The sequence below is a fragment of the Manis pentadactyla genome, chromosome 5, assembly GCF_030020395.1.
Source record: "Manis pentadactyla isolate mManPen7 chromosome 5, mManPen7.hap1, whole genome shotgun sequence".
Lineage (NCBI taxonomy): Eukaryota > Metazoa > Chordata > Mammalia > Pholidota > Manidae > Manis > Manis pentadactyla.
This window is the reverse complement of record NC_080023.1, coordinates 151,721,680-151,741,250: the sequence shown is the minus strand read 5'-3', so window position 1 is coordinate 151,741,250 and position 19,571 is coordinate 151,721,680. Positions and strand designations below refer to the sequence as shown.

General features: G+C 42.1%; 1 protein-coding gene across 1 annotated transcript; it reads left to right on the top strand.

The window, feature by feature from the left end:
- Positions 1 to 5,325: 5,325 nt before the first annotated feature.
- C5H20orf202 (chromosome 5 C20orf202 homolog) lies at positions 5,326 to 11,370 on the top strand. The gene is made up of 2 exons (XM_036924538.2): positions 5,326 to 5,634; positions 9,125 to 11,370. The coding sequence occupies exons 1-2, from the start codon at positions 5,569 to 5,571 to the stop codon at positions 9,356 to 9,358; spliced, it is 300 nt and encodes a 99-aa protein (XP_036780433.1). The 5' UTR covers positions 5,326 to 5,568; the 3' UTR covers positions 9,359 to 11,370.
- Positions 11,371 to 19,571: the final 8,201 nt, after the last annotated feature.

The window sequence follows — 19,571 nt, the reverse complement described above, 5'->3', positions numbered from 1 at the left end:
TGGCAGTGTACCAATGAACTTGGAAGTGTAGAGAGGGGGCCAGTCAGGTCTTTGGTATCATTGGGATGTACTTGGTGTTTTCCCATGGTTAGACTGGTGGCATGAATTTTGAGGAAGCAGATTACAGGTAAAGTACATTCTCATCCCTTTATATGAAGGGAATGTGTTCTTGAGGCCCCCTGTGCCTGTTAAGTTTGGTTTCTGGCTGAAGTAGTGTTTTTCAGGTTTCTCCACTGGGAAGTTACCTTTTCCATATCCATTCTGTGTGTCTTCTTTAGGAGGAAGACACTATACAGAGCCCACACCTCAGGGGAGTTAGGTTCACCCCCGTGGTGGATGGCAGAGAGTCCATATCAGTTATTTGGAATGGCTCTGCAGAGGAGAGGTCTGTTCAGCTCTATTTATTTACAAAAAAACATGTACTAATTTCATGTTACCAGTGTGGACACTTGGATCATTATTTTAGGTTTTTAGTGATACCCCAGTGCTATGGCGTTTGGTTGCTCAGTCTGCCTGCTCTCGCTGTGGTGAGCTCTTCCCACTGGCTTGTTTTCATTCACATATTCAATCTTTGCGTGGTTTTTCTTTTGTGGGGGGTGTACTTCCCTACCTCATGATACTTCAGTATTATGGTAGGGACTATATTCACTGTCTCAGTCCTAGAATCGGCCATTTCTTCAAAGTGCCCTCTTTTTATAGAGAAGAGTATTAAAAACCCATATGTGGGAGCTAAATGTTCTCAGTGGACAATGCAGGTGTGTGTGTGTGTCACACTCTGGGTTGTCAACCTGGAAAGAAAGAGCTGCAAATAGAGGCAATGTAGAACTTACTTGGGGTTCAAGAATTTCTGTTTGGAAAACACAGATTCATGCAGGTACCCAAACAGCGTTCCCACTTGTAAGGTGAAAACAAGGGATTTTATGAGGTAGAGGAAGGGGAGGGCAGTTATATGAGCTAAGAGAAAAGTTTTCCATGGGTGTTTCAACAAGCTGATCTACTCTGGGTTATACATTGACCACTGACTCTCTCTTCTGGAAGTCCACATCCATCAGATTTGTGACAGGATGTCCATCCCCCTGTTGACCACTCAAACAACTACTGTTTTGCCCAGTCCAAAGGTTTTGGCCCAGTTAGACAAAGCTGGGTGAGGCAGTTTCTCTTCAGTGGCCACTCTGCCTCCATTCTGACATGGCTCCAGTAAAGTTCATATTTCAAAATGTATATGGCACCTAATTATAAAGATTTCTGTGTGGAGCTTCCCATATCTACATTAAGCTACAGGTGCATTTGTACTGATGTCTCCAACCTGATCCATGATCACACAGATATTGTAACCTTCTCCCCTTGCTTGCTTGTAACTTCCCCTCCAATAGAGAGAAACCTGGCTCCTACTATCTGTCACTTACTTAATCTACTACTCATTCCAGATTACAGATGTAGTGGTTTCAGGATGGTTACCCAGGACCCCCATGAAAATAGCTAATAAAACAGAGTCTGCTGTCTGTGTACAGTACATTTTCCCTTCAGTCTACAGATTCTCCTCATTTCCCAGTGTCCTCTGGTCAGCACCCTTTGTCTCACTATCAAGAGTGAGATTCTTTCCTCATAAATTTCTAATACAGTTGGATTCTTTGTTACTTTTTTTATTCCATCCTGTGACATTCTCACATCCTAAATAACTTAATTTTAATAGATTGTGATTTAATCGTTAGGCCCTAATAGTCTATAGGTTTAGACAAATGCATAGTGGCCAGTGTCTCTCACTAGAGTGTGTCATGGGGGACTCCCCACCCCATGTCCATTTACCACCTCTGTAGTTGTGCCCCATCCAGGGCGCCATATTAATGGGGTCCCACAGTGTGTGTGGCCTGTTCAGATTGGCTCCTTTCACTTAGCATTATAGAAATAGACTCACCACATCTCTGCATGGGTTGGTGGTTCCTTCCTCTCTGTTGCTGAATAGCATTCCATTGCTTTTGTAGCAGGGGAAAGAATAATTTCCCCCTGCCCTTCTAGGTCCCTGCCTGAGACAGCTGCTCCTCCTGCCCAGAATTAAAGAAATCTTAACAGGAGAAAAACAGAAACGTAATAACATGTATACGTCCTGCATGCATGGGAGGATGTCTTGCATTATCCTATTTCTTTTCAGGTCTCATGCTGAGATCACCTTCTCTCTAGTTCTCTCTTGTCATCTGCCACTGCCACACCACAATTCTTCCTGCTTCCAGCTCCTGCCACTTCATGTTTTTTGCTTGCCACCTTCCCTCTGGGCCCCTCCAGGCCCATGGCCCCACTTCTGAACTAAATTCCTTCCTGCTATAGAATTTGTCAGTGCATTTCATCCCTAACTGCATACACTTGCCAGGATCTCTTTTTAGACCAAGTGTACATCCTTGCCTCTTAACTTAGGGCTCAGCCATGTGACTCACTTTGCCCATGGAAGAGACAAGGTGACAGTTCTGAGCCTAGACCTTAAAAGGCCTTGTGTGGTTACACTTTCTTTCTTATCTTTTGCCATTGCCAAGAGAAAATCATGCCCCAGTAGCCCAGTGATTCCAGGAGGAGGACAAAAGACTCATGGAGTAGGCTCAAATCTTCAGATCACTTTCATCAAGCCACAAACTCAAGAGCAAAAATAAACAACTGTTGTCCAAAGGTATGGAGTTTTGGAAAGGTTTGTAACACAGTGTCTTTATGACAATCCAACCGCTCATTCTCTGAGAAAAGATCTGATTGGATCATTTGGTCACCACCCAGAACACAGCTCCTTTCAATCGAGTTACCCAAAGCTGAGGACCTCCTTCCTCTCCAGTCTGTAGATGGCTGCCTTGGGCCGGGGTATCCTCCTCTGATCCAGGCAATTGTACTGTAATTATAGGGTCATGTGACACAAAGCCTGGGGACTCATCTGGAAAAGAATCATTTCTGACCCCTGGGTGCAGAAGGGGTATGAATGTGGCAGAGACAAGAGTTTCTCAGGCCCTCTGTGGTTCTAAAGAATGACTGCTGAATTGGGAGAAATCGTGCATAAAACTTTCTCTGTGTGTGGCAAAATGCATCTCAGGTTATAAGCCCAGAGTACAAGAAATATGACATTTCTTACAACTCAGTTTAGTATCTGTGTTGAGCTTCATGATGCCTAAGATGGAAAGGATGAGGCCCACGTTCACAAAGAAAGGTTTACTGAGCTAGGATGTCCTGGCTTCCTCTACAGTTCCCCCTTTCCTGCCTAGTCCATCTCACTTTGGAAGGAGCCCCAGATCCCACCTCCAAACTAGTGGAACTGCTTCATCCCCCTGATCACCTAGGCTGTGCTTCCACACTTCACAGAGCACCCACTGCTCGGAAGATTTCTAAGCAGCCCTTTCCTACTGCAAGTTCCAACCTACCTCCCGTGTCCTGTACCCACTGCCCTAGTTCTGTCTTCTAGCACTACACTAAATGTGTACTTGTTCTTCTTTAATTTATAAATATTGCTATAATTTTTACTTCTATAAATTCTATTTAGTTCTTTTTCAGATCTGCCTTTTCAAATAGTGTATTTTTCCTGATGTCTTTGATTCCTTCTTGTATGACTTCAATTCTTTTCAAAATACTTTTTTGTTATCTTCATCTGAAATTCTTGGGGGATAAAGGATCTAATTCTGCTGTGGATGGTGGCTGCTGACCTCACTTATGGTGGATGGTTTCCTTGTGTGTCTTGTAATTTTGGGTTATGAGTTCATCTTCAAGGAAGCTTTATCTGTGGATAGCTTGAGTGACCTGGGTTGAGAGCAAGTTCCTCCAAAATGAATTGAGTTTTGTTTTGCTAATCACCTCAGCTTTATCTGGGATCACTAAGTTAGTTCTTAATTTGGAGTTCCTATTTACTTAGTTCATGTGGATAGAATAATTTTTTTTAAATCTACTTGAGAATAGATCTATTTCTTTTCATCATAATATCAATTTGATTATTGTGTCCATCCATTATGATGTCACTTTCAGGAAAGCAGGACCTTTTTCTCTCTCATTTGGGACTATATCCCCAGTGCCTAGAATAGAACCTGGCATGCAATAGGTGCTCAATAAGTGTTTGTAGAAAGAGAGAATTAAGGAATTCCCATTTCATAGGGTGCTGTGAAGAATAAATGGTGTGTTCATTAAAACTCTGTTTGCCCACCTGTTGGTGATTCTATGACTAAGTGATTTCAAATGTCTCTGCAATTTTCTTGGACTTTGTCTTAAGGTTACAAGATGGTTGCAGTAGCTCCAGGTATCACATCCACATTCAAGGCAGAAGGAAAGTAAAGAAGTTAGGAGTAAAGGGGGAGCATCAATGACATTTTTCCTTTTATCAGGTAGGTAAAAGTTTTCCTAGATGTCTAACAGCAAATTTTTTCTTTGATCTTATTTGCTAAAAATGGGTTGCATAACCATTGCAGAAGCAAGGGGACTTGGAAAGTGAGCATTTCCCTTTATCTGGGCTCTGGGAAGGTAAGGGAGAAAGGGGACTGGGGACACAGATTCAGTATCTGCCCCAAAAGAGATTTTTTTTTTCCTGGATAATTACTTTTTATTGAAGGGTAGTTGACACACAGTATTACATTAGTTTCAGGTGTACAACACAGTGATTCAACATTTATATACATGATAATTCTAGGTACCAGCTAGCACCATACCAAGTTGTTACAATATTTTGACTATATTCCTTATGCTGTACATTACATCCCGGTTACTTATTTATTTTACAATTGGAAGTGTGTTTATATATATATATATATATGTATATATATATATATATATATATATATATATATATTTGTGTGCGTGTGAGGGCATCTCTCATATTTATTGATCAAATGGTTGTTAACAACAATAAAATTCTGTATAGGGGGGTCAATACTCAATGCACAATCATTAATCCACCCCAAGCCTAATTTTCGTCAGTCTCCAATCTTCTGATGCATAACGAACAAGTTCTTACATGGAGTACAAATTCTTACATAGTGAATAAGTTACATGGTGAACATTACAAGGGCAGTCATCACAGAAGCTTTCGGTTTTGTTCATGCATTATGAACAAGAGATTTTTTATATTTATATTTATATTTATATTTATATTTATATTTATATTTATATTTATATTTATATTTATATTTATATATAAATATATATATATATTTATACACACACACACACACACACACATGTAAAGCACTTAGACAAAACAAGCCCTCAGAAAGGGGCACCTATTCTCATATAGTTATTGTTTTATCATTTAAATAAAGTATTGCAGCCTCTGTGATCCTGATGGTATCAGATCCTGGCTTCTGGAACCTGCAGGCACTGAGGAACCCATAACCAAATGATCTTCCCCTCCCACCTTACTCTATTCAGAGCACTGAAGCCCTTTAAAAAAAAAAAACAACTCATTTTCCAATGTGAGCCACTTCCTGCCCTCATTAACTCCATCCCCAGTGACTTGGCCAGACACTGCTCCCAGCCTGAAGCAGTGGGAGGCTGTGCAAGTCAAAGGTCCTTCAGGCCTATCACCAGGTCAGCAGCAAGGTCTCTCCCAAGGATACTGAGATGGAAACAGAAGAAGAGCCAGCTCTGAATCTTAGGCAGACCCTGGAGTGGCTGAGAAAAGAGCTGGTAAGGCTTTGCATTTCTTTTTACCTGGTGCCTCCATCCTCTATCTTCCAAGATTCCCTGGTCCCCCTCTTCAGTGCCTCTTTGGCTGGGGCAGAGGCTGCAGGCTGGGGTGTAGGCACTGCAGGCACCCCTCTGGGGCCAGCCATGAAGCGTAGTCACCATCTCGGGAGCTGGGATAAGTAGGTCGTGGCCTATATAGGAGGCTCTGGGTGCGGTGCTTGCCAGACTGGTTTTAGAATTATACCAAGTCCTGGGAACATACCCAGCTGTTTCCATGTGGCCTCTAGGGAGTGGCTTTACCTCTTCCAGCCTCAGTTTCCTTGTCATAACATGGCTAACAATAGTACCAACATCGCAGGGGCATTGTAAGCATTCAGTGAGAAAATGGGTGTGATTCACTTAGTGTCTGCTTGAAACATCTCTGTTGACCATTACATTCCTGGCCCAGGTGGACAGGAGTAACCCACGGTCTCAGCCTGGGTCCTCCAGACAACAGAGGCTCCCACAAGGATTAGGGTGACTTGTTTGGAGGTACAAGCCCAGAGTGGTGAGAGTGAAGAAGATAGGGAGTGGTGACAAAGGGCAGTGTCATGCCAGGTGACTCACTGTGCTACCACACTGACTGCCACTTTAGGAGCCCTGAAGAGGCCAGCGGCTCCCTCAGCAGCGGCTTACCTGGCTGCAGGACTGTCTGCAGGGGCTGAAGGAGGATGTGCACCTCAGGGGAGACAGGAAGAAGAGGAAATTAATCTGCCCAATGCACTTCTGTCTCCCACCTCCCATTGGTAAAGGTCCAACCCATGGGGACTACCTCTTCTGAACTTACAGGTCATGTTACTTGGTCCCTGGTAGCTGCTCAGGAAGCCAAGCCTTATGCCTCTACTGTGATGTTTTCTCCAAGTCTAAAAGTAGGGAGATGGCCCAAAATGCTTGGGGACACCAGCCAAAAGAGAGAAAGAAGTGGTTCAGAAACCTTGGAAGGTTCCTTGTATCCCAATAAGCTAGCTTTTTATTCTGGGAAGGGACAGGTGAGAATACTGAAAAACGACTTTCTGGGTTACCGGATAACAGACCAGCTGGGACCCAGCCCTGTCCCCACCTCTGTGGGAGGGCTAACCCAGTGGGCATCTCATGGGACCTGCAGCTTCTTACAGTCCTCAGGGATCTGGAGGCTGGGCACTGGGCCTTCCCCGTGCTCCCCTAAACACTGGGCACCCATTCTGAGACTACTTGGTGCCTGAACTCAACCGATTTCTACCTGATAAAGTACCTCTCTCTCACCCCATAAAGAGGGAAAACAAGACAGTGCTGGGGGAAGCCTACCTGGGGCACAGTCTCCAGGCCTGAGCACCTCCCTCCACATGACGCCAAGAGATGGGGGCCTTGAGTGTCTGCTTGCTGATCCCTGACTTGTACATTTCCCAGTTAAGCCTGCTTTTAACCTCTATCACATGGCACTCATATGACTCCATAAAGACCCCTCTGGAGTCCAGCCAAGAAGCCCCACTTGACCATCAGGTAAGAACCGGCAGTAGACAGTCACTTCGTGCAGCAAAAGGAACAACATCAGTAACACTAATGACCAGTACGGACAAAAGTCCAGTGCTCTCCCTCCTTTCCTGGGCTCATGAAAGCCCCAAAGTCTGGTGGGATTGAAAGGAGGGCAGATAGCTGCAGCTGTCTTGTGACAAGGCAAACAGGTCTGATGACCAAGTGGCCTCTGTTTGGAAAGAGGAAGGAGCTACACACTGCAGAGCTTGAGCAAACTGAGCCCAGAGCCCACCTTTCCTCAGGACCTCTTGCCGTGTGAGCCAGGGCACCTTCTTACTGTTGGAGCCAGTTTAGTTGGGGTTTCCAGCCCTCAAAGCCAAAGGCACTGAGTCCACTGCCTCCCCTACCACCTCTTCCCTGCTGGGCACCTAGTGGCATCCTCCCTCACCAGCACACACCAGAGCTGGAGCTAAAGTTTGGATGAAAACAAATGTGAAAAACCCTAAGACTAAGGAAACGCAGGCTTAACATTTTCTCGGGAATTAGGAAGGGCTGATCCTGTACTCCCCCATCACAGCCTGGGAAATCCCAGCGCTCTCAGAGATGGTCTTGCACCTGCAAGGTTCCTCCTGTCTGCTCTCGTGGTGGCTTTACTGCTGGAGAGGAGGGGATGGGCTTTATCTTCTCATTTGTAAAGTAAGTCATGTCTTGTGAAATGAAAAGGCTACTCTTAATGGAGAAATAATGTTAATTATTATCTCTTGGGGTGTGAGTGAGACAGACAGGCAGACAGACAGATGGAGAATTAGTACAACTAATCAGCTGTGCCTGCACCAGCTCCTGAAGGAAAATCTACCATTTCCAGTGGTCACCCCTAGGGGAAGACACTGAATTGTCACCTAGAGTGAGATGAGCTGTGGGAAGCTGTTCCCTATATGCCCTTTGTTAACTTTTACATTTGGTATCATGTGTAAGAATTATCTAGTGAGAAAAATTAAAATTTAACATCTTAAAAGAGAAAGCAAAAGAGAGAAAATGTGTGGGGGTGGGGAGAGCAAAAAAAAATACTCCCTAGGAAACTGGGAGAAAGAGTGGAGATGAGTGAGTGAGGACGGTACAGTTCTGAAGAAGCGGCTGTCAAAGTTTTTGGTCTTAGGACCTCTACTTCCGTAGAAGTCATTGAGGACACCAAAAAGCTCTGTTTATGTGAGTTATATCTCTCAATGTTGACTGAGTTAGAAATCAAAACTGAGAAATTTTTAGCGTTTATTTATTAATGCATTTAAAAATAACAGTGGTAAACTTAGCACATGTTAATAAAATAACTATATTTTTCAAAACAAATGGTTGATGAGAAGAGTGCACTGTTTTACACTGTTACAAATCTCTGTAGTGTCTCCCTTAATAGAAAATGCTGGATTCTCCTATCTGTTTCTGCACGTAATCTGATGCCATGTCACATTACCATGTACCTTCTGGAAAACTCCACTGTATGCTCATAGGAAGATGAAGAACAAGGGCAAATAATATCTTAGCATTGTAAAGAAAATAGTTTTAATCTCTCTGAAAGAGTTTTTGGGACCCAAGGGTTTTCAGGACCTTTTGCTGACAATCACTGTCCCAAAGGACTCCTGCCTGCTCACAGGGTGTACTCCATTTTGTTTTAATATGAAGTCAATATCACCTTCAACTTATAAAGCGATTTGTTTGTTACAGTGAATATTAAAGCATATAGTTCAGTTGTAAATAATAATAGTTAATGATGATGATGATGATGAAGGTAATCACAGAGCTCGGAAGTTCAGCATGGGCTAATTCACTAAGTCCTTATAAAAGCCTTGAAAAGTAAGCAGTTTGCTTTGTACTTTACAGATAAAGAACTGGAAGTTTTGGTGGACACATCTTCTGCAAGGTTGGGGGCGTGTCTGCAATGACACAGTGATGGAAACAGGCTTTCTGAATAAAGGCCAGGCCCTCACAGACTTGTTCTCTCTCCTAGGGTGAAATGCAGGCCCAAGACCAGAGACTCCTGCTCACACTGAGGCATCTGCACAGTGTCCTGGAGGAACTGCGTGCTGAGAGGGCCCACTGGGAGGATGCCAGGTCCCCTGAAGGGGCATCCCCCATCAGAGCTCGAGCAGGCTCAGAAGGCACAGGCCACCAGCCCACCTGCTCTAGGGAGCTGGCCCAGCTCCTCCAAGAGGGAGACAGCAGACGAAGCTCCCTCCCTTAACTGGCCAGAGATGACCCTGGGCTTGAACCCTCCCTCCTACCACTGGTCTAAACTGTGACTGTGATGTTGCTGGGGGAGAGTACTGGAATGGGAGTCAGGAATCTAGGGCTCTGAGTTCTCCTCTGCCTCCATCCTCTTTGTGATCCTAGACTGGTCACTCAACTTCTCTGGGTTACTGGTTCCTTCTCTGTTACTCATCAGCGTTTTTGGTGAGGCATAAATAAGGTGTCAGATGTGAATACAAACATGTTACATGCCTCTGGCAAGCACCAAGACTTGAGAGTTTCTCACAAGGTTATTGTTAAAACAAAGAAATAACTCAATGTGTGTGAGGATGTTTATCTGGTGTTGCCATGGTGAAGAACAGACACTACTCCCCAACTGCCACCCACCTCCACCCCAGCTCCCAGTGACCTGATGGTTTTTCTGTCTTCCCAGCAGGACTTCTCATGACTCTTTATCTGAAAGCACTGGTACCTGTCACCCCCTTGGCCAAAAGGATGGACATGTGAACCAGGCCTGGCCAATTATAATTCATGTCACTCTAACAAAGACATGACTAGCCCAATGGAAGGGCATGTGACCCAACAGAACCTATCATATCCTTCTCTGGGATTGCTGTCTGGATGCTCTTTTTACTGCATTTGCAAAGCAGGGGCTTCCAGTGACCTTGCTCCCTGCTAGGTGAAGAAGAACAGACTGTAGTAGGAAAGAAAGAGGCTAATCTTCAAAGAAAATTAGAAAGAGGGCAACACAAGAGATGGGCAGAGAGAAAGAGTGCTAGTGCTGGCTCTTTTTAGTCCCCAGTTTCGGACCCTAGTTCTCTGAGTTACTCCTGAATTTCCAGTGATAGAAACTAGTAAATTCCACCTACCACCAAACACCAATTTGTTTTTGCTTAAACTGATCTGAGTAGGGGTTTCCCTCATTTGCAACCAAATGATTCTAAGAAATACAGTCCAGATGTTCAAAGAAGCAAAGAAAAGAAATGATCTGGAAAACGGCATTTCACTCATTCAGGGTTGGCAAAAACAACCCTGTAATAGCAGACAACATTTATGATGTGGCAGAATACTCAATTGTATGGGGTGCTGAAGTCATAAACCTGAAAAATTATATCTGCCTGTAAGAGAGACTTTAAAATGGAACAGGCAATAATTTAAAAAAATCCTCATGTTGAGGTCCAATCAGTAATCATTTTATTTTTGAAAATCTACTTGCACATTGTTAGAATATTGTTTTTATGGCCTTGAAAAAGTAAAGCCATTGTGTACAGAGGCCAAGTGTGGGGGTAGTGCATTTATATGTACAATGTTCATAGCCAGACCAACCTGGAAATTTTATATAATATGTGATAATATAAAAAATACTTCTCTATCAATAGCCAATAAACAAAATGTGGTATACACGTAAAATAGAATATCATTCAGCGTTCTAAAGAAAGGACATTCTAGCACATACTACAGCATGAGTGAACTTTGAAGACTTGAGGTTAAGTGAAGTAAGCCATCACAAAAGGACAAAAACTATATCATTCTACTTAAATGGGGTGCCTAGAGCAGTCAAATCCATAGATAGGAAGTAGAATGGTGGTTGCTAAGGGTCCTGCAAAGTTATTGTTTAATGAGTACACAGTTTTCAGTTTTGCAAGATGAAAAACGTTCTGTGAATGGATGGTGGTGATGACCAAATAATGTGAATGCACTTGGTGTCACTGAACTGTACACTTAAAATGGTTAAAACAGTAACATTTTTGTTATGTTATATTTTACCACAATTAAAAATAAATACTTCAAAAAATACCTGCTCTGTGATGCTGGGGTTGGAACCCCACAAATCACATTTCTGTGTTACCAGCTGCTCCAGGTTAGATTTTATTAAACTTTGCCAAGAAGCAGAGTGGGTCTAGAGGGACACTGCAAGGCTGGAGGAGGGAAAGAGGACTCGCTTCTTCATCTGTGTTGTCTGTAGCGTCCTGCAGGCTTTCTGTTCAGGAGCATCATCCGGCCGTGCTTCTTCACCTCCCAGCAGCAATTCCTCCCTGTGACATCAGCCAGCAGCCCCTTCTCAAGGTTCTAGGTCCCAGCCCTGTGGTGCCTTTTCCCCAAGCTCAGAGACACCAGCATCTCCTCCCCAGAAGTCTGAGTTCCTTCCCTACCTGGTCCTCCTCTGAGCCCAGAGACATGAGCTCTAGCTGAGTAGAGCTCCTTTCTCAAATATCTGAAGCATAGCTCTCCAGAGCTCCTCTACGTTTTTAAATTTTAATAATCTCAGCCTCTTCTCTTTGTTCCTTCAGCCCTGGGGGTGGTAAATGCTACCATGCAAGTGCATTATATATCTTAGAGCTCTTTTTATAACCTTTACCCAATTACCAACTTTATACCTAGTTAGCAATTCTTCATATTCTTTCTTTTAAAATAACAGGGGTGGTTTCTGCCTCCTGACTATCTCTGACTGACGCAGTATTTTGCTATTATTACCAATGCTGCTGTAATCATTCATGTTCATGTTCCTTGGAGCATGAATATAAGAGTTTCTCTAGGGTCTATAAGGAGTGTTGAATCAGGTATGTAAATGCTCAAGTTTAGAAAAAACATGTTTTCCAAGTGGGCCACTTACACTCCCATGCAAGCAGTGTCTGACAGTTCTTGTTGCTCCACATTCTCACCAACTCTTGGTACTATCAATCTTGTTAATTTTTGCCAATATAATGGGTGCAAAATGGATATTACATTGTGATCTTAACCTGGATTCTCCTGATTACAAATGTGCATGTCAACCTGAGTTTTAATTCCATCTCTACCATTTGTTTACTTTTTTGGTCTTATATAAACGACTTGACTTCTCTGATCCTCAGTTACCTCATCTGTGAAAAAAAAGCGGGGGGGGGGGGATAAGAATAGTATCTACCTCATGGGATTATTTTATAGATTAAATGGGATAATGCAGAAATCACTTTACATAGCACTTGGCAATGGAAAGGATAATAAATTGAAGCTTATTATTATTACTGTGTATGATTATATACTGATTTGTGAAACTATGAGTATTAAAAATAGACAAACTTGTGAGTAGCCATCATTGAGAGAGAGATCTGCCTGGCTATGAAATGTAGAAATGACACTAGTCTGCCATGCCCAATGCCAACCACCAGCACCTTCTGCTTCTCCCAGTTGCTCACAGATAGAACCCCAGACCAAAAACCTCTGCTGAGCCCTCTCACCTTTACCAATCTAGGAAGATTGACCTGAAGCCCCTGAATCTGCCCCTCTGCTGAGGTATTTGTTGTTCTCCAAGACCTCATATCTGCAAACAATGTTCAGTGCCTGATCCCTAGTCAGAGCAAACTCAGACTGGGCACAGTTGCTGGGGCACGGTGTGTGGGTAGTGGAAATGACATCCTCAGCATGGATTTTAAGAGGTCTGATCTAGAAGTCATGTACGTCCAGGACAACCAGTGAGCACCAGAGGAAGCATGTGGATCATGGTCTCAGGAAGGCAAATCTTGAGTTTTCTTTGCTAAAGTAGCCCAGCCAAGACTATACACACAAAGCTTGCATCCAAGTGTGAGGAGAGCCAAGGAGAGATGCAAAAAGGATTGATGAGATCAGAACCAAAAAAGTTAGGGACAGAAACAAGAGTTCAAGATGTCATATCTACAGTAGGTCAGGGCAGGCAACTCAGGATTTACATTGTGACTACTGAGAAATGATCAGAGGCTCATCTTTACCAGTCAGCTTTCAGTCCTGGGACTGGCATGACCCCTTACAGAGCCACCTGTGTTCTGGCTGTATAGTGGTGTGTGACAAACTACCCCCAAACTGCAACAACAATCATTTCATTATTGCAAGAACTATTCATTAGTGTAGATCGTATTTCCCAGAGTTCTGGGGGTTGACTCAGCTCAGCTGGGTGGTTCTTGCTTTAGATCTCTCAAGTGGTCGCAGTCAGATGGTAGCTGTGGCTCCATTCACCTAAACGCTTATCTACATGTCTTACAGTGGACATTGGCTGTTGCCTGGGACCTTAGCTGAGGCTGTCAGCTAGAACACCTACACATGATCTCTCCATGTGGCCTGGGATTACTCCTAGCATAGGGGCTAGATGCCAAAAACAAGCCAAGAGGAAGCTGTATAGCCATTATAGTCTAGCCTTGGAAATCACACAATGTCATATTCACTGCATTCTATGCAATAGAAGCTAGGCACTGAGGCCAGCTCACATTTAAGGGGAAGAGAATTAGACCCCACCTCTTGATGGGAGGGTGTCAAAGAATCGGCAAATATGTTTTAAAACCACTACACTATGTAAGGCCGGATATCTTTCTAGTGGGTCAGTGTGTTACTGAGAGGTGGGCTCAGCGCTGCTCCTGTTTCACTGAGCCAAAGTCATTTTCACTGGGCCAAAATCAAGGTGTTGGCCAGGCTGCATTCCCTCTAGAGGCAATAGAAGGGAAGCATTTCTGGCCTCTTGTAGCTTCTGGTGGCTGCTGGCATTCCTTGACATGAGGCCCCATCACTCCTGTCTCTACCTTTGTCTTCATGTGGCCTTCTCTTCTGTGTGTGTAAAATCTCCCTCTACCTTCCTCTTGCTGAAAGTACATGTGATTGGATTTGAGGCCCACTCAGATAATCCAGGATCATCTCCCATCTCAAGATCCTTACTTAATCACATCTTCAAAGATGCAACCCCCCTTCCATATAAAGTAACTTTCACAAATTCCAGGGATTTGGATGTGGGGTCATTTTTCAGCCTACCACAATAGGTGATTAACAAAATCAACAACATTTTCCTCTCATTCCTTCCGGAAATCATTCTCTGACCAAAGAGCAGGGCTAAGAACAATTTTATATAGCTGGAGATTACCTTGGACCCTGTCAGAGAGGGACACATGCTTATTGAACATCTACTATGCACAGGCATCAAAACATATCATGTGACTCTGAAGTATGTATTAATATTCCTATTTGACAGAGGAGAAGATGGAGGCCCTGTAAGATTATACAAAATATATATTGGTCTCCACCCACAGTTCCTGACACAGAGCTCTGGAAACCCTTCAAATTTCCTAAATGGTAAAAGCACTAGGAGCATCTATTGTTCTACTATTCTATTGACTCTGAGTAGACTCCTGGATGGTTCCTGGATGAAAACGGTCACCAGAAAAACTTAGCCATGATTAGAAGTTTGGAATTTTCAGCCCCACTCCCACCCTCATCCTCCAGAAAGGGGAAAGAGAAATGGAGTTAATAACTGATCATGACTGGGACATGGGAAAAAGATGGCAGTGTGAGAAGTGAGGCAGAAACCTCCTCCCAAACATATATAACATGAAAATACAGAAAATACAACTAATCCTTGAAAGAGTGACCTGAAGACTGCAGAATGGACTGCTTATATCTGGGAAAAAGAGAAGACCTCACAGAAAAGGGTAAAGTAGCAAAGCTGTGATCTGACAGTACCCAAGCCATCTCCCTATCCCAGCCCACAGGTGGGAGGAAGAGAAACGGACAAGGGAGGGAGTATAAGCCCAGGACTGCTGAACACCCAGCTCTGGAGATCTGCTCTGGAAGCACAAAAACATTACATTATTGCTCTGGAGATTAGTGCGGTTGGAAAGCAAAGACAGTCAGAATACTTGGAGAGACTGAGATTACACCCACCTGTGAAGAACAGGTATGCACAATCAGCCCCCCTGAGACAAAAGAAAGAGGGGTGCTAAAGGGGCAAAGATTACACAGAGCTCACTGCTCAGGAGAAAGGGCAGGTGGACAAAATCGTCTCAGCACACTCAACCCAATTTCCAGATAAGCAAAAGTTGGGAACTCTCAAGAGCTTCAGATGCTCCACCCCCCTGGCTGGCACCAGCAGCCCCAAGGCCCCCGCACTGAGGTACACAACCTGCTGCTCCTTCCTCCTGGCAGGCACCAATCCCACATACCTGCAGCCCCCACCATAGTGCCAGGCCAGCCAGAGGGTGACCCTGCCTATGGCAGCTCTAGGAGCTTAGCACAGAGGCTTCTCCCTACATGCTCAGCCCACTGGAGCAGGCAGTGGAGGCAGGCACTACAACCAGGAAGGCAGGAAAGAGCTCTTCCCTCCCAGCAGGCACCGGTTCTGCTCACCTGTGACCCCCAACATTGCTACAGGTGCTCTGAAGCTCCAGGGAGTAGAGCTTCTGGGCACTAGAGGACACCACCTACACAAAGTAATCATTTCATAGCAATCACTAAAAAAATGAATGGCAAAAAATTTTATCCAAACAAATATACAGGAAAAGATGCCAGAAAGAGGGCTATGTGAAACAGAAATCATCAATCTTCTTGATAAATATTTCAAAATAAAAATCATAAACATGCTCACAGAGCTATAGAAAAATATTCAAGATCTCAGGGAGGACTTCAAGAAAGAGAAACTTTGAAAAATACAGTACTGAAATGAAACTACAATGGAAGTATTTAAAAGTAGATTAGATGAGATAGAGGAGACAGTAAATGAAATAGAAACTAGAGAACAGGAAAACAAAGAAGCTGAGGCACAGAGAGAAAAAATGATCTCTAAGAATGAAAGAATAATAAGAGAACTGTGCAACCAATCCAAACAGAACAATATTTGCATAATAGGGATACCAGATGAAGAAGAGAGAGAAAAAGGGATAGAGAGTCTCTGTGAGAAAATAATTGCTGAAAACATCCACAGTTTAGGGAAGGAAATAGTCTCTCGGGTCATGGAAATGCAGAGATCTCCCAACACAAGGGGCCCAAGGAAGACAACACCAAGACATGTAATAATTAAAATGGCAAAGGTCAAGATAAGGACAGAGTATTAAAGGCATCCAGAGAGAGAAAAAAGGTCACTTATAAAGAAAAGTCCATCAGGCTATAATCAGACCTCTCAGCAGAAACTTTACAGGCCAGAAGGGAGTGGTATGATATATTTAATGCAATCAAACAGAAAGGTCTCAAACTAAGAATACTTTACCCAGCAGGATTATCATTTAAATTTGAAGCAGGGATTAAACAATTTCCAGATAAGCAAAAGTTGAGGGAATTTACCTCCCACAAACCATCTCTACAGTGTATTTTGGAGGGACTGCTCTAGATTGAAGTGTTCCTAAGACTAAATAGCTTAGAAATAAGAAAATAAAAGAGAAAATAAAACCACAGTAAAGGAAATTCACCAATTAATTACTAAGCAAATGCAAAATTAAATCAACTACTCACAAAATTAGTCAAAGGATACACAAAGAGTACAGAATATGACACCTAACATATAAGGAGTGGAGGAGGAAGAAAAAGAAAAAAGGAGGAAAAAAGAACCTTTAGATTGTGTTTGAAATAGTGTAATAAGTGAGTTAAGACAGACTGTTAGATAGTAAGGAAGCTGCCCTTGAACCTTTGATAACCATGAATCTAAAGTCTAAAATGGCAGTAAGTACACATCTATTGATAATCATCCTAAATATAAATGGACTGAATGCACCAATCAAAAGACATGGAGTTACAGAATGGATTAAAAAACAAGACCCATCTATATCCTGCCTATAAGAGACTCAGTTCAAACCCAAAGACATACACAGACTAAAAGTGAAGGGATGGAAAAAAGCAGGAGTAGCAGTACTTATAACAGACAAAATACATTTCAAAAAAAGAAAGTAACAAGAGACAAAGAAGGACATTACGTAATGATAAAGGGGTCAGTCCAAAAAGAGGATATAGCCATTATAAATATATATGCACCTAATATAGGAACACCTAAATATGTGAAACAAATGCTAACTAAAATTAAGAGGGGAAATATAATGCAATGCATTCATTCTAGGAGACTACAACACTCCACTCACTCCAAAGGACAGATCAACCAGACAGGAAATAAGGAGACAGAGGCACTGAATAACACGTTAGAACAGATGGACCTAACAGACATCTAAAGAACACTCCACCCAAAAGCAGTAGGATACACATTCTTCTCAAGTATACATGGAGCATTTTCCAGAACAGATCACATGCTAGGCTGCAAAAAGATCCTCAGTAAATTCAAAAAGATTGAAATTATGCCACCAGCTTCTCAGACCACAAAGGTATTAACTAGAAATAAGTTATGCAAAGAAAACAAAACAGCCCACAAACACATGGAGGCTTAACAACATGCTTCTAAATAATCAGTGGATCAATGATCAAATAAAAAAAGAGATCAAGCAATATATGGAGATAAATGAAAACTCAACAGGCCAAAACCTGTGGGATGCAACAAAGGCAGTTCTAAGAGGAAAGTATATTGCAATACAGGCTTACCTCAGGAAAGAAAAACAATCTCAAATGAACAGTCTAAACCCACAATTAATGAAACTAGAAAAAGAAAAACCAATGAGGACCAAAGTCAGTAGAAGGAGGGACATAACAAAGACCAGAGCAGAAATAAATAAAATTGAGAAGAATAAAACAATAGAAAGAACCAATGAAAGCAGGAGCTTGTTCTTTGAGAAAATAAATGAAATAGATAAACCCCTAGCCAGACTTATCAAGGAAAAAAGAGAATCTACACACATAAACAGAGTAAGAAATGAAAAAGAAAAAATCACAACAGACACCACAGAAATACAAATAATTATTAGAGAATACTATGAAAAATTATATGCTAACATATTGGATAACCTAGAAGAAATGGACAACTTTCTAGAAAAATACAACCTTCCAAGGCTGACCCAAGAAGAAACAGAAAATCTGAACAGACCAATTATAAGCAAGGATATTGAATTGATAATCAAAAAGCTACCTAAGAACAAAATCCCTGGCCAGATGGCTTCACTGGTGAATTTTATCAGACATTTAGAGAAGACCTAATACCCATAATCCTTAAAGTTTTCCAAAAAGTAGAAGAGGAGGGAATATTTCCAAACTCATTCTGTGAGGCTGACATCACTCTAATACCAAAACCAGACAAAGACACCACATAAAAGAAAATTACAGACCAATATCCCTGATGAACATGATACAAAAATACTCAACAAAATATTAGCAAACAATTCAAAAACACATCAGAAAGACCACCCATCATGACCAAGCGGGATTTATTTAAGGGATGCAATGATGGTGCAATATTGAAAATCAATATCATACATTACATCAACAAAAAGGACAAAAATCACATGATAATCTCCATAGATGCTGAAAAAGCATTTGACAAAATTCAACATCCACTCATGATAAAAACTCTCAACAAAATGAGTATAGAGTGCAAGTACTTCAACATAATAAAGGCCATATATGACAAACCCACAGCCAACATCATACTTAACAGTGAAAAGCTGGAAGCTTTTCCTCTAAGATCAGGAACAAGATAAGGATGCCCACTCTCCCCACTCTTATTCAACATAGTACTGGAGGTCCTAGCCATGGCAATCAGACAACACAAAGAACTAAAAGGCATCCAGATTGGTAAGAAAGAAGTTAAACTGCCACTCTTTGTAGATGACATGATATTGTACATAAAAAACCCTAAAGAATCTACTCCAAAACTCCTAGAACTAGTATCTGAATTCAGCAAAGTTGCAGGATACAAAATTAATACACAGATATCTGTTGTATTCATGCATACTAACAATGAACTAGCAGAAAGAGAAATCAGAAAAACAACTCTATTTACAATTGCATCAAAAAGAATAAAATACCTAGGAATAAACCTAACCAAGTAGGTGAAAGACCTATACCCTGAAAACTACAAGTCACTTATGAGAGAAATTAAAGAAGACACACAATAAATGGAAATACATCCCATGTTCATGGATAAAAAGAATTAATATTGTCAAAATGGCCATCCTACCTAAGGCAATCTACAGATTAAATGCAATCCCTATCAAATACCAACAGCATTGTTCAACAAACTAGAATAGTTCTAAGATTCATATGGAACCACAAAAGACCCCCAATAGCCAAAACAATCCTGAGAAGGAAGAACAAAGCTGGGGGGATTAGGCTCTCTAACTTCAAGCTCTACTACAAGCCACAGTAATCAAAACTATTTGGTACCAACATAAGAACAGACCCATAGATCAATGGAACAGAATAGAGATCCCAGATATAAACCCACACATATATGGCCAATTAGTATTTGATAAAGGAGCCATGGACATACAATGGGGAAATGACAGCCTCTTCAATAACTGGTATTGGCAAAACTGAACAGCTACATGTAAGAGAATGAAACTGGATTA

Coding starts and splice junctions, on each gene's coding strand:
- C5H20orf202 (XM_036924538.2), top strand. CDS start 5,569: ATGGAAACAGAAGAAGAGCCAGCTCTGAATCTTAGGCAGACCCTGGAG. Junction 5,635..9,124: donor AGTGGCTGAGAAAAGAGCTG/GTAAGGCTTTGC, acceptor TCTCTCTCCTAG/GGTGAAATGCAGGCCCAAGA.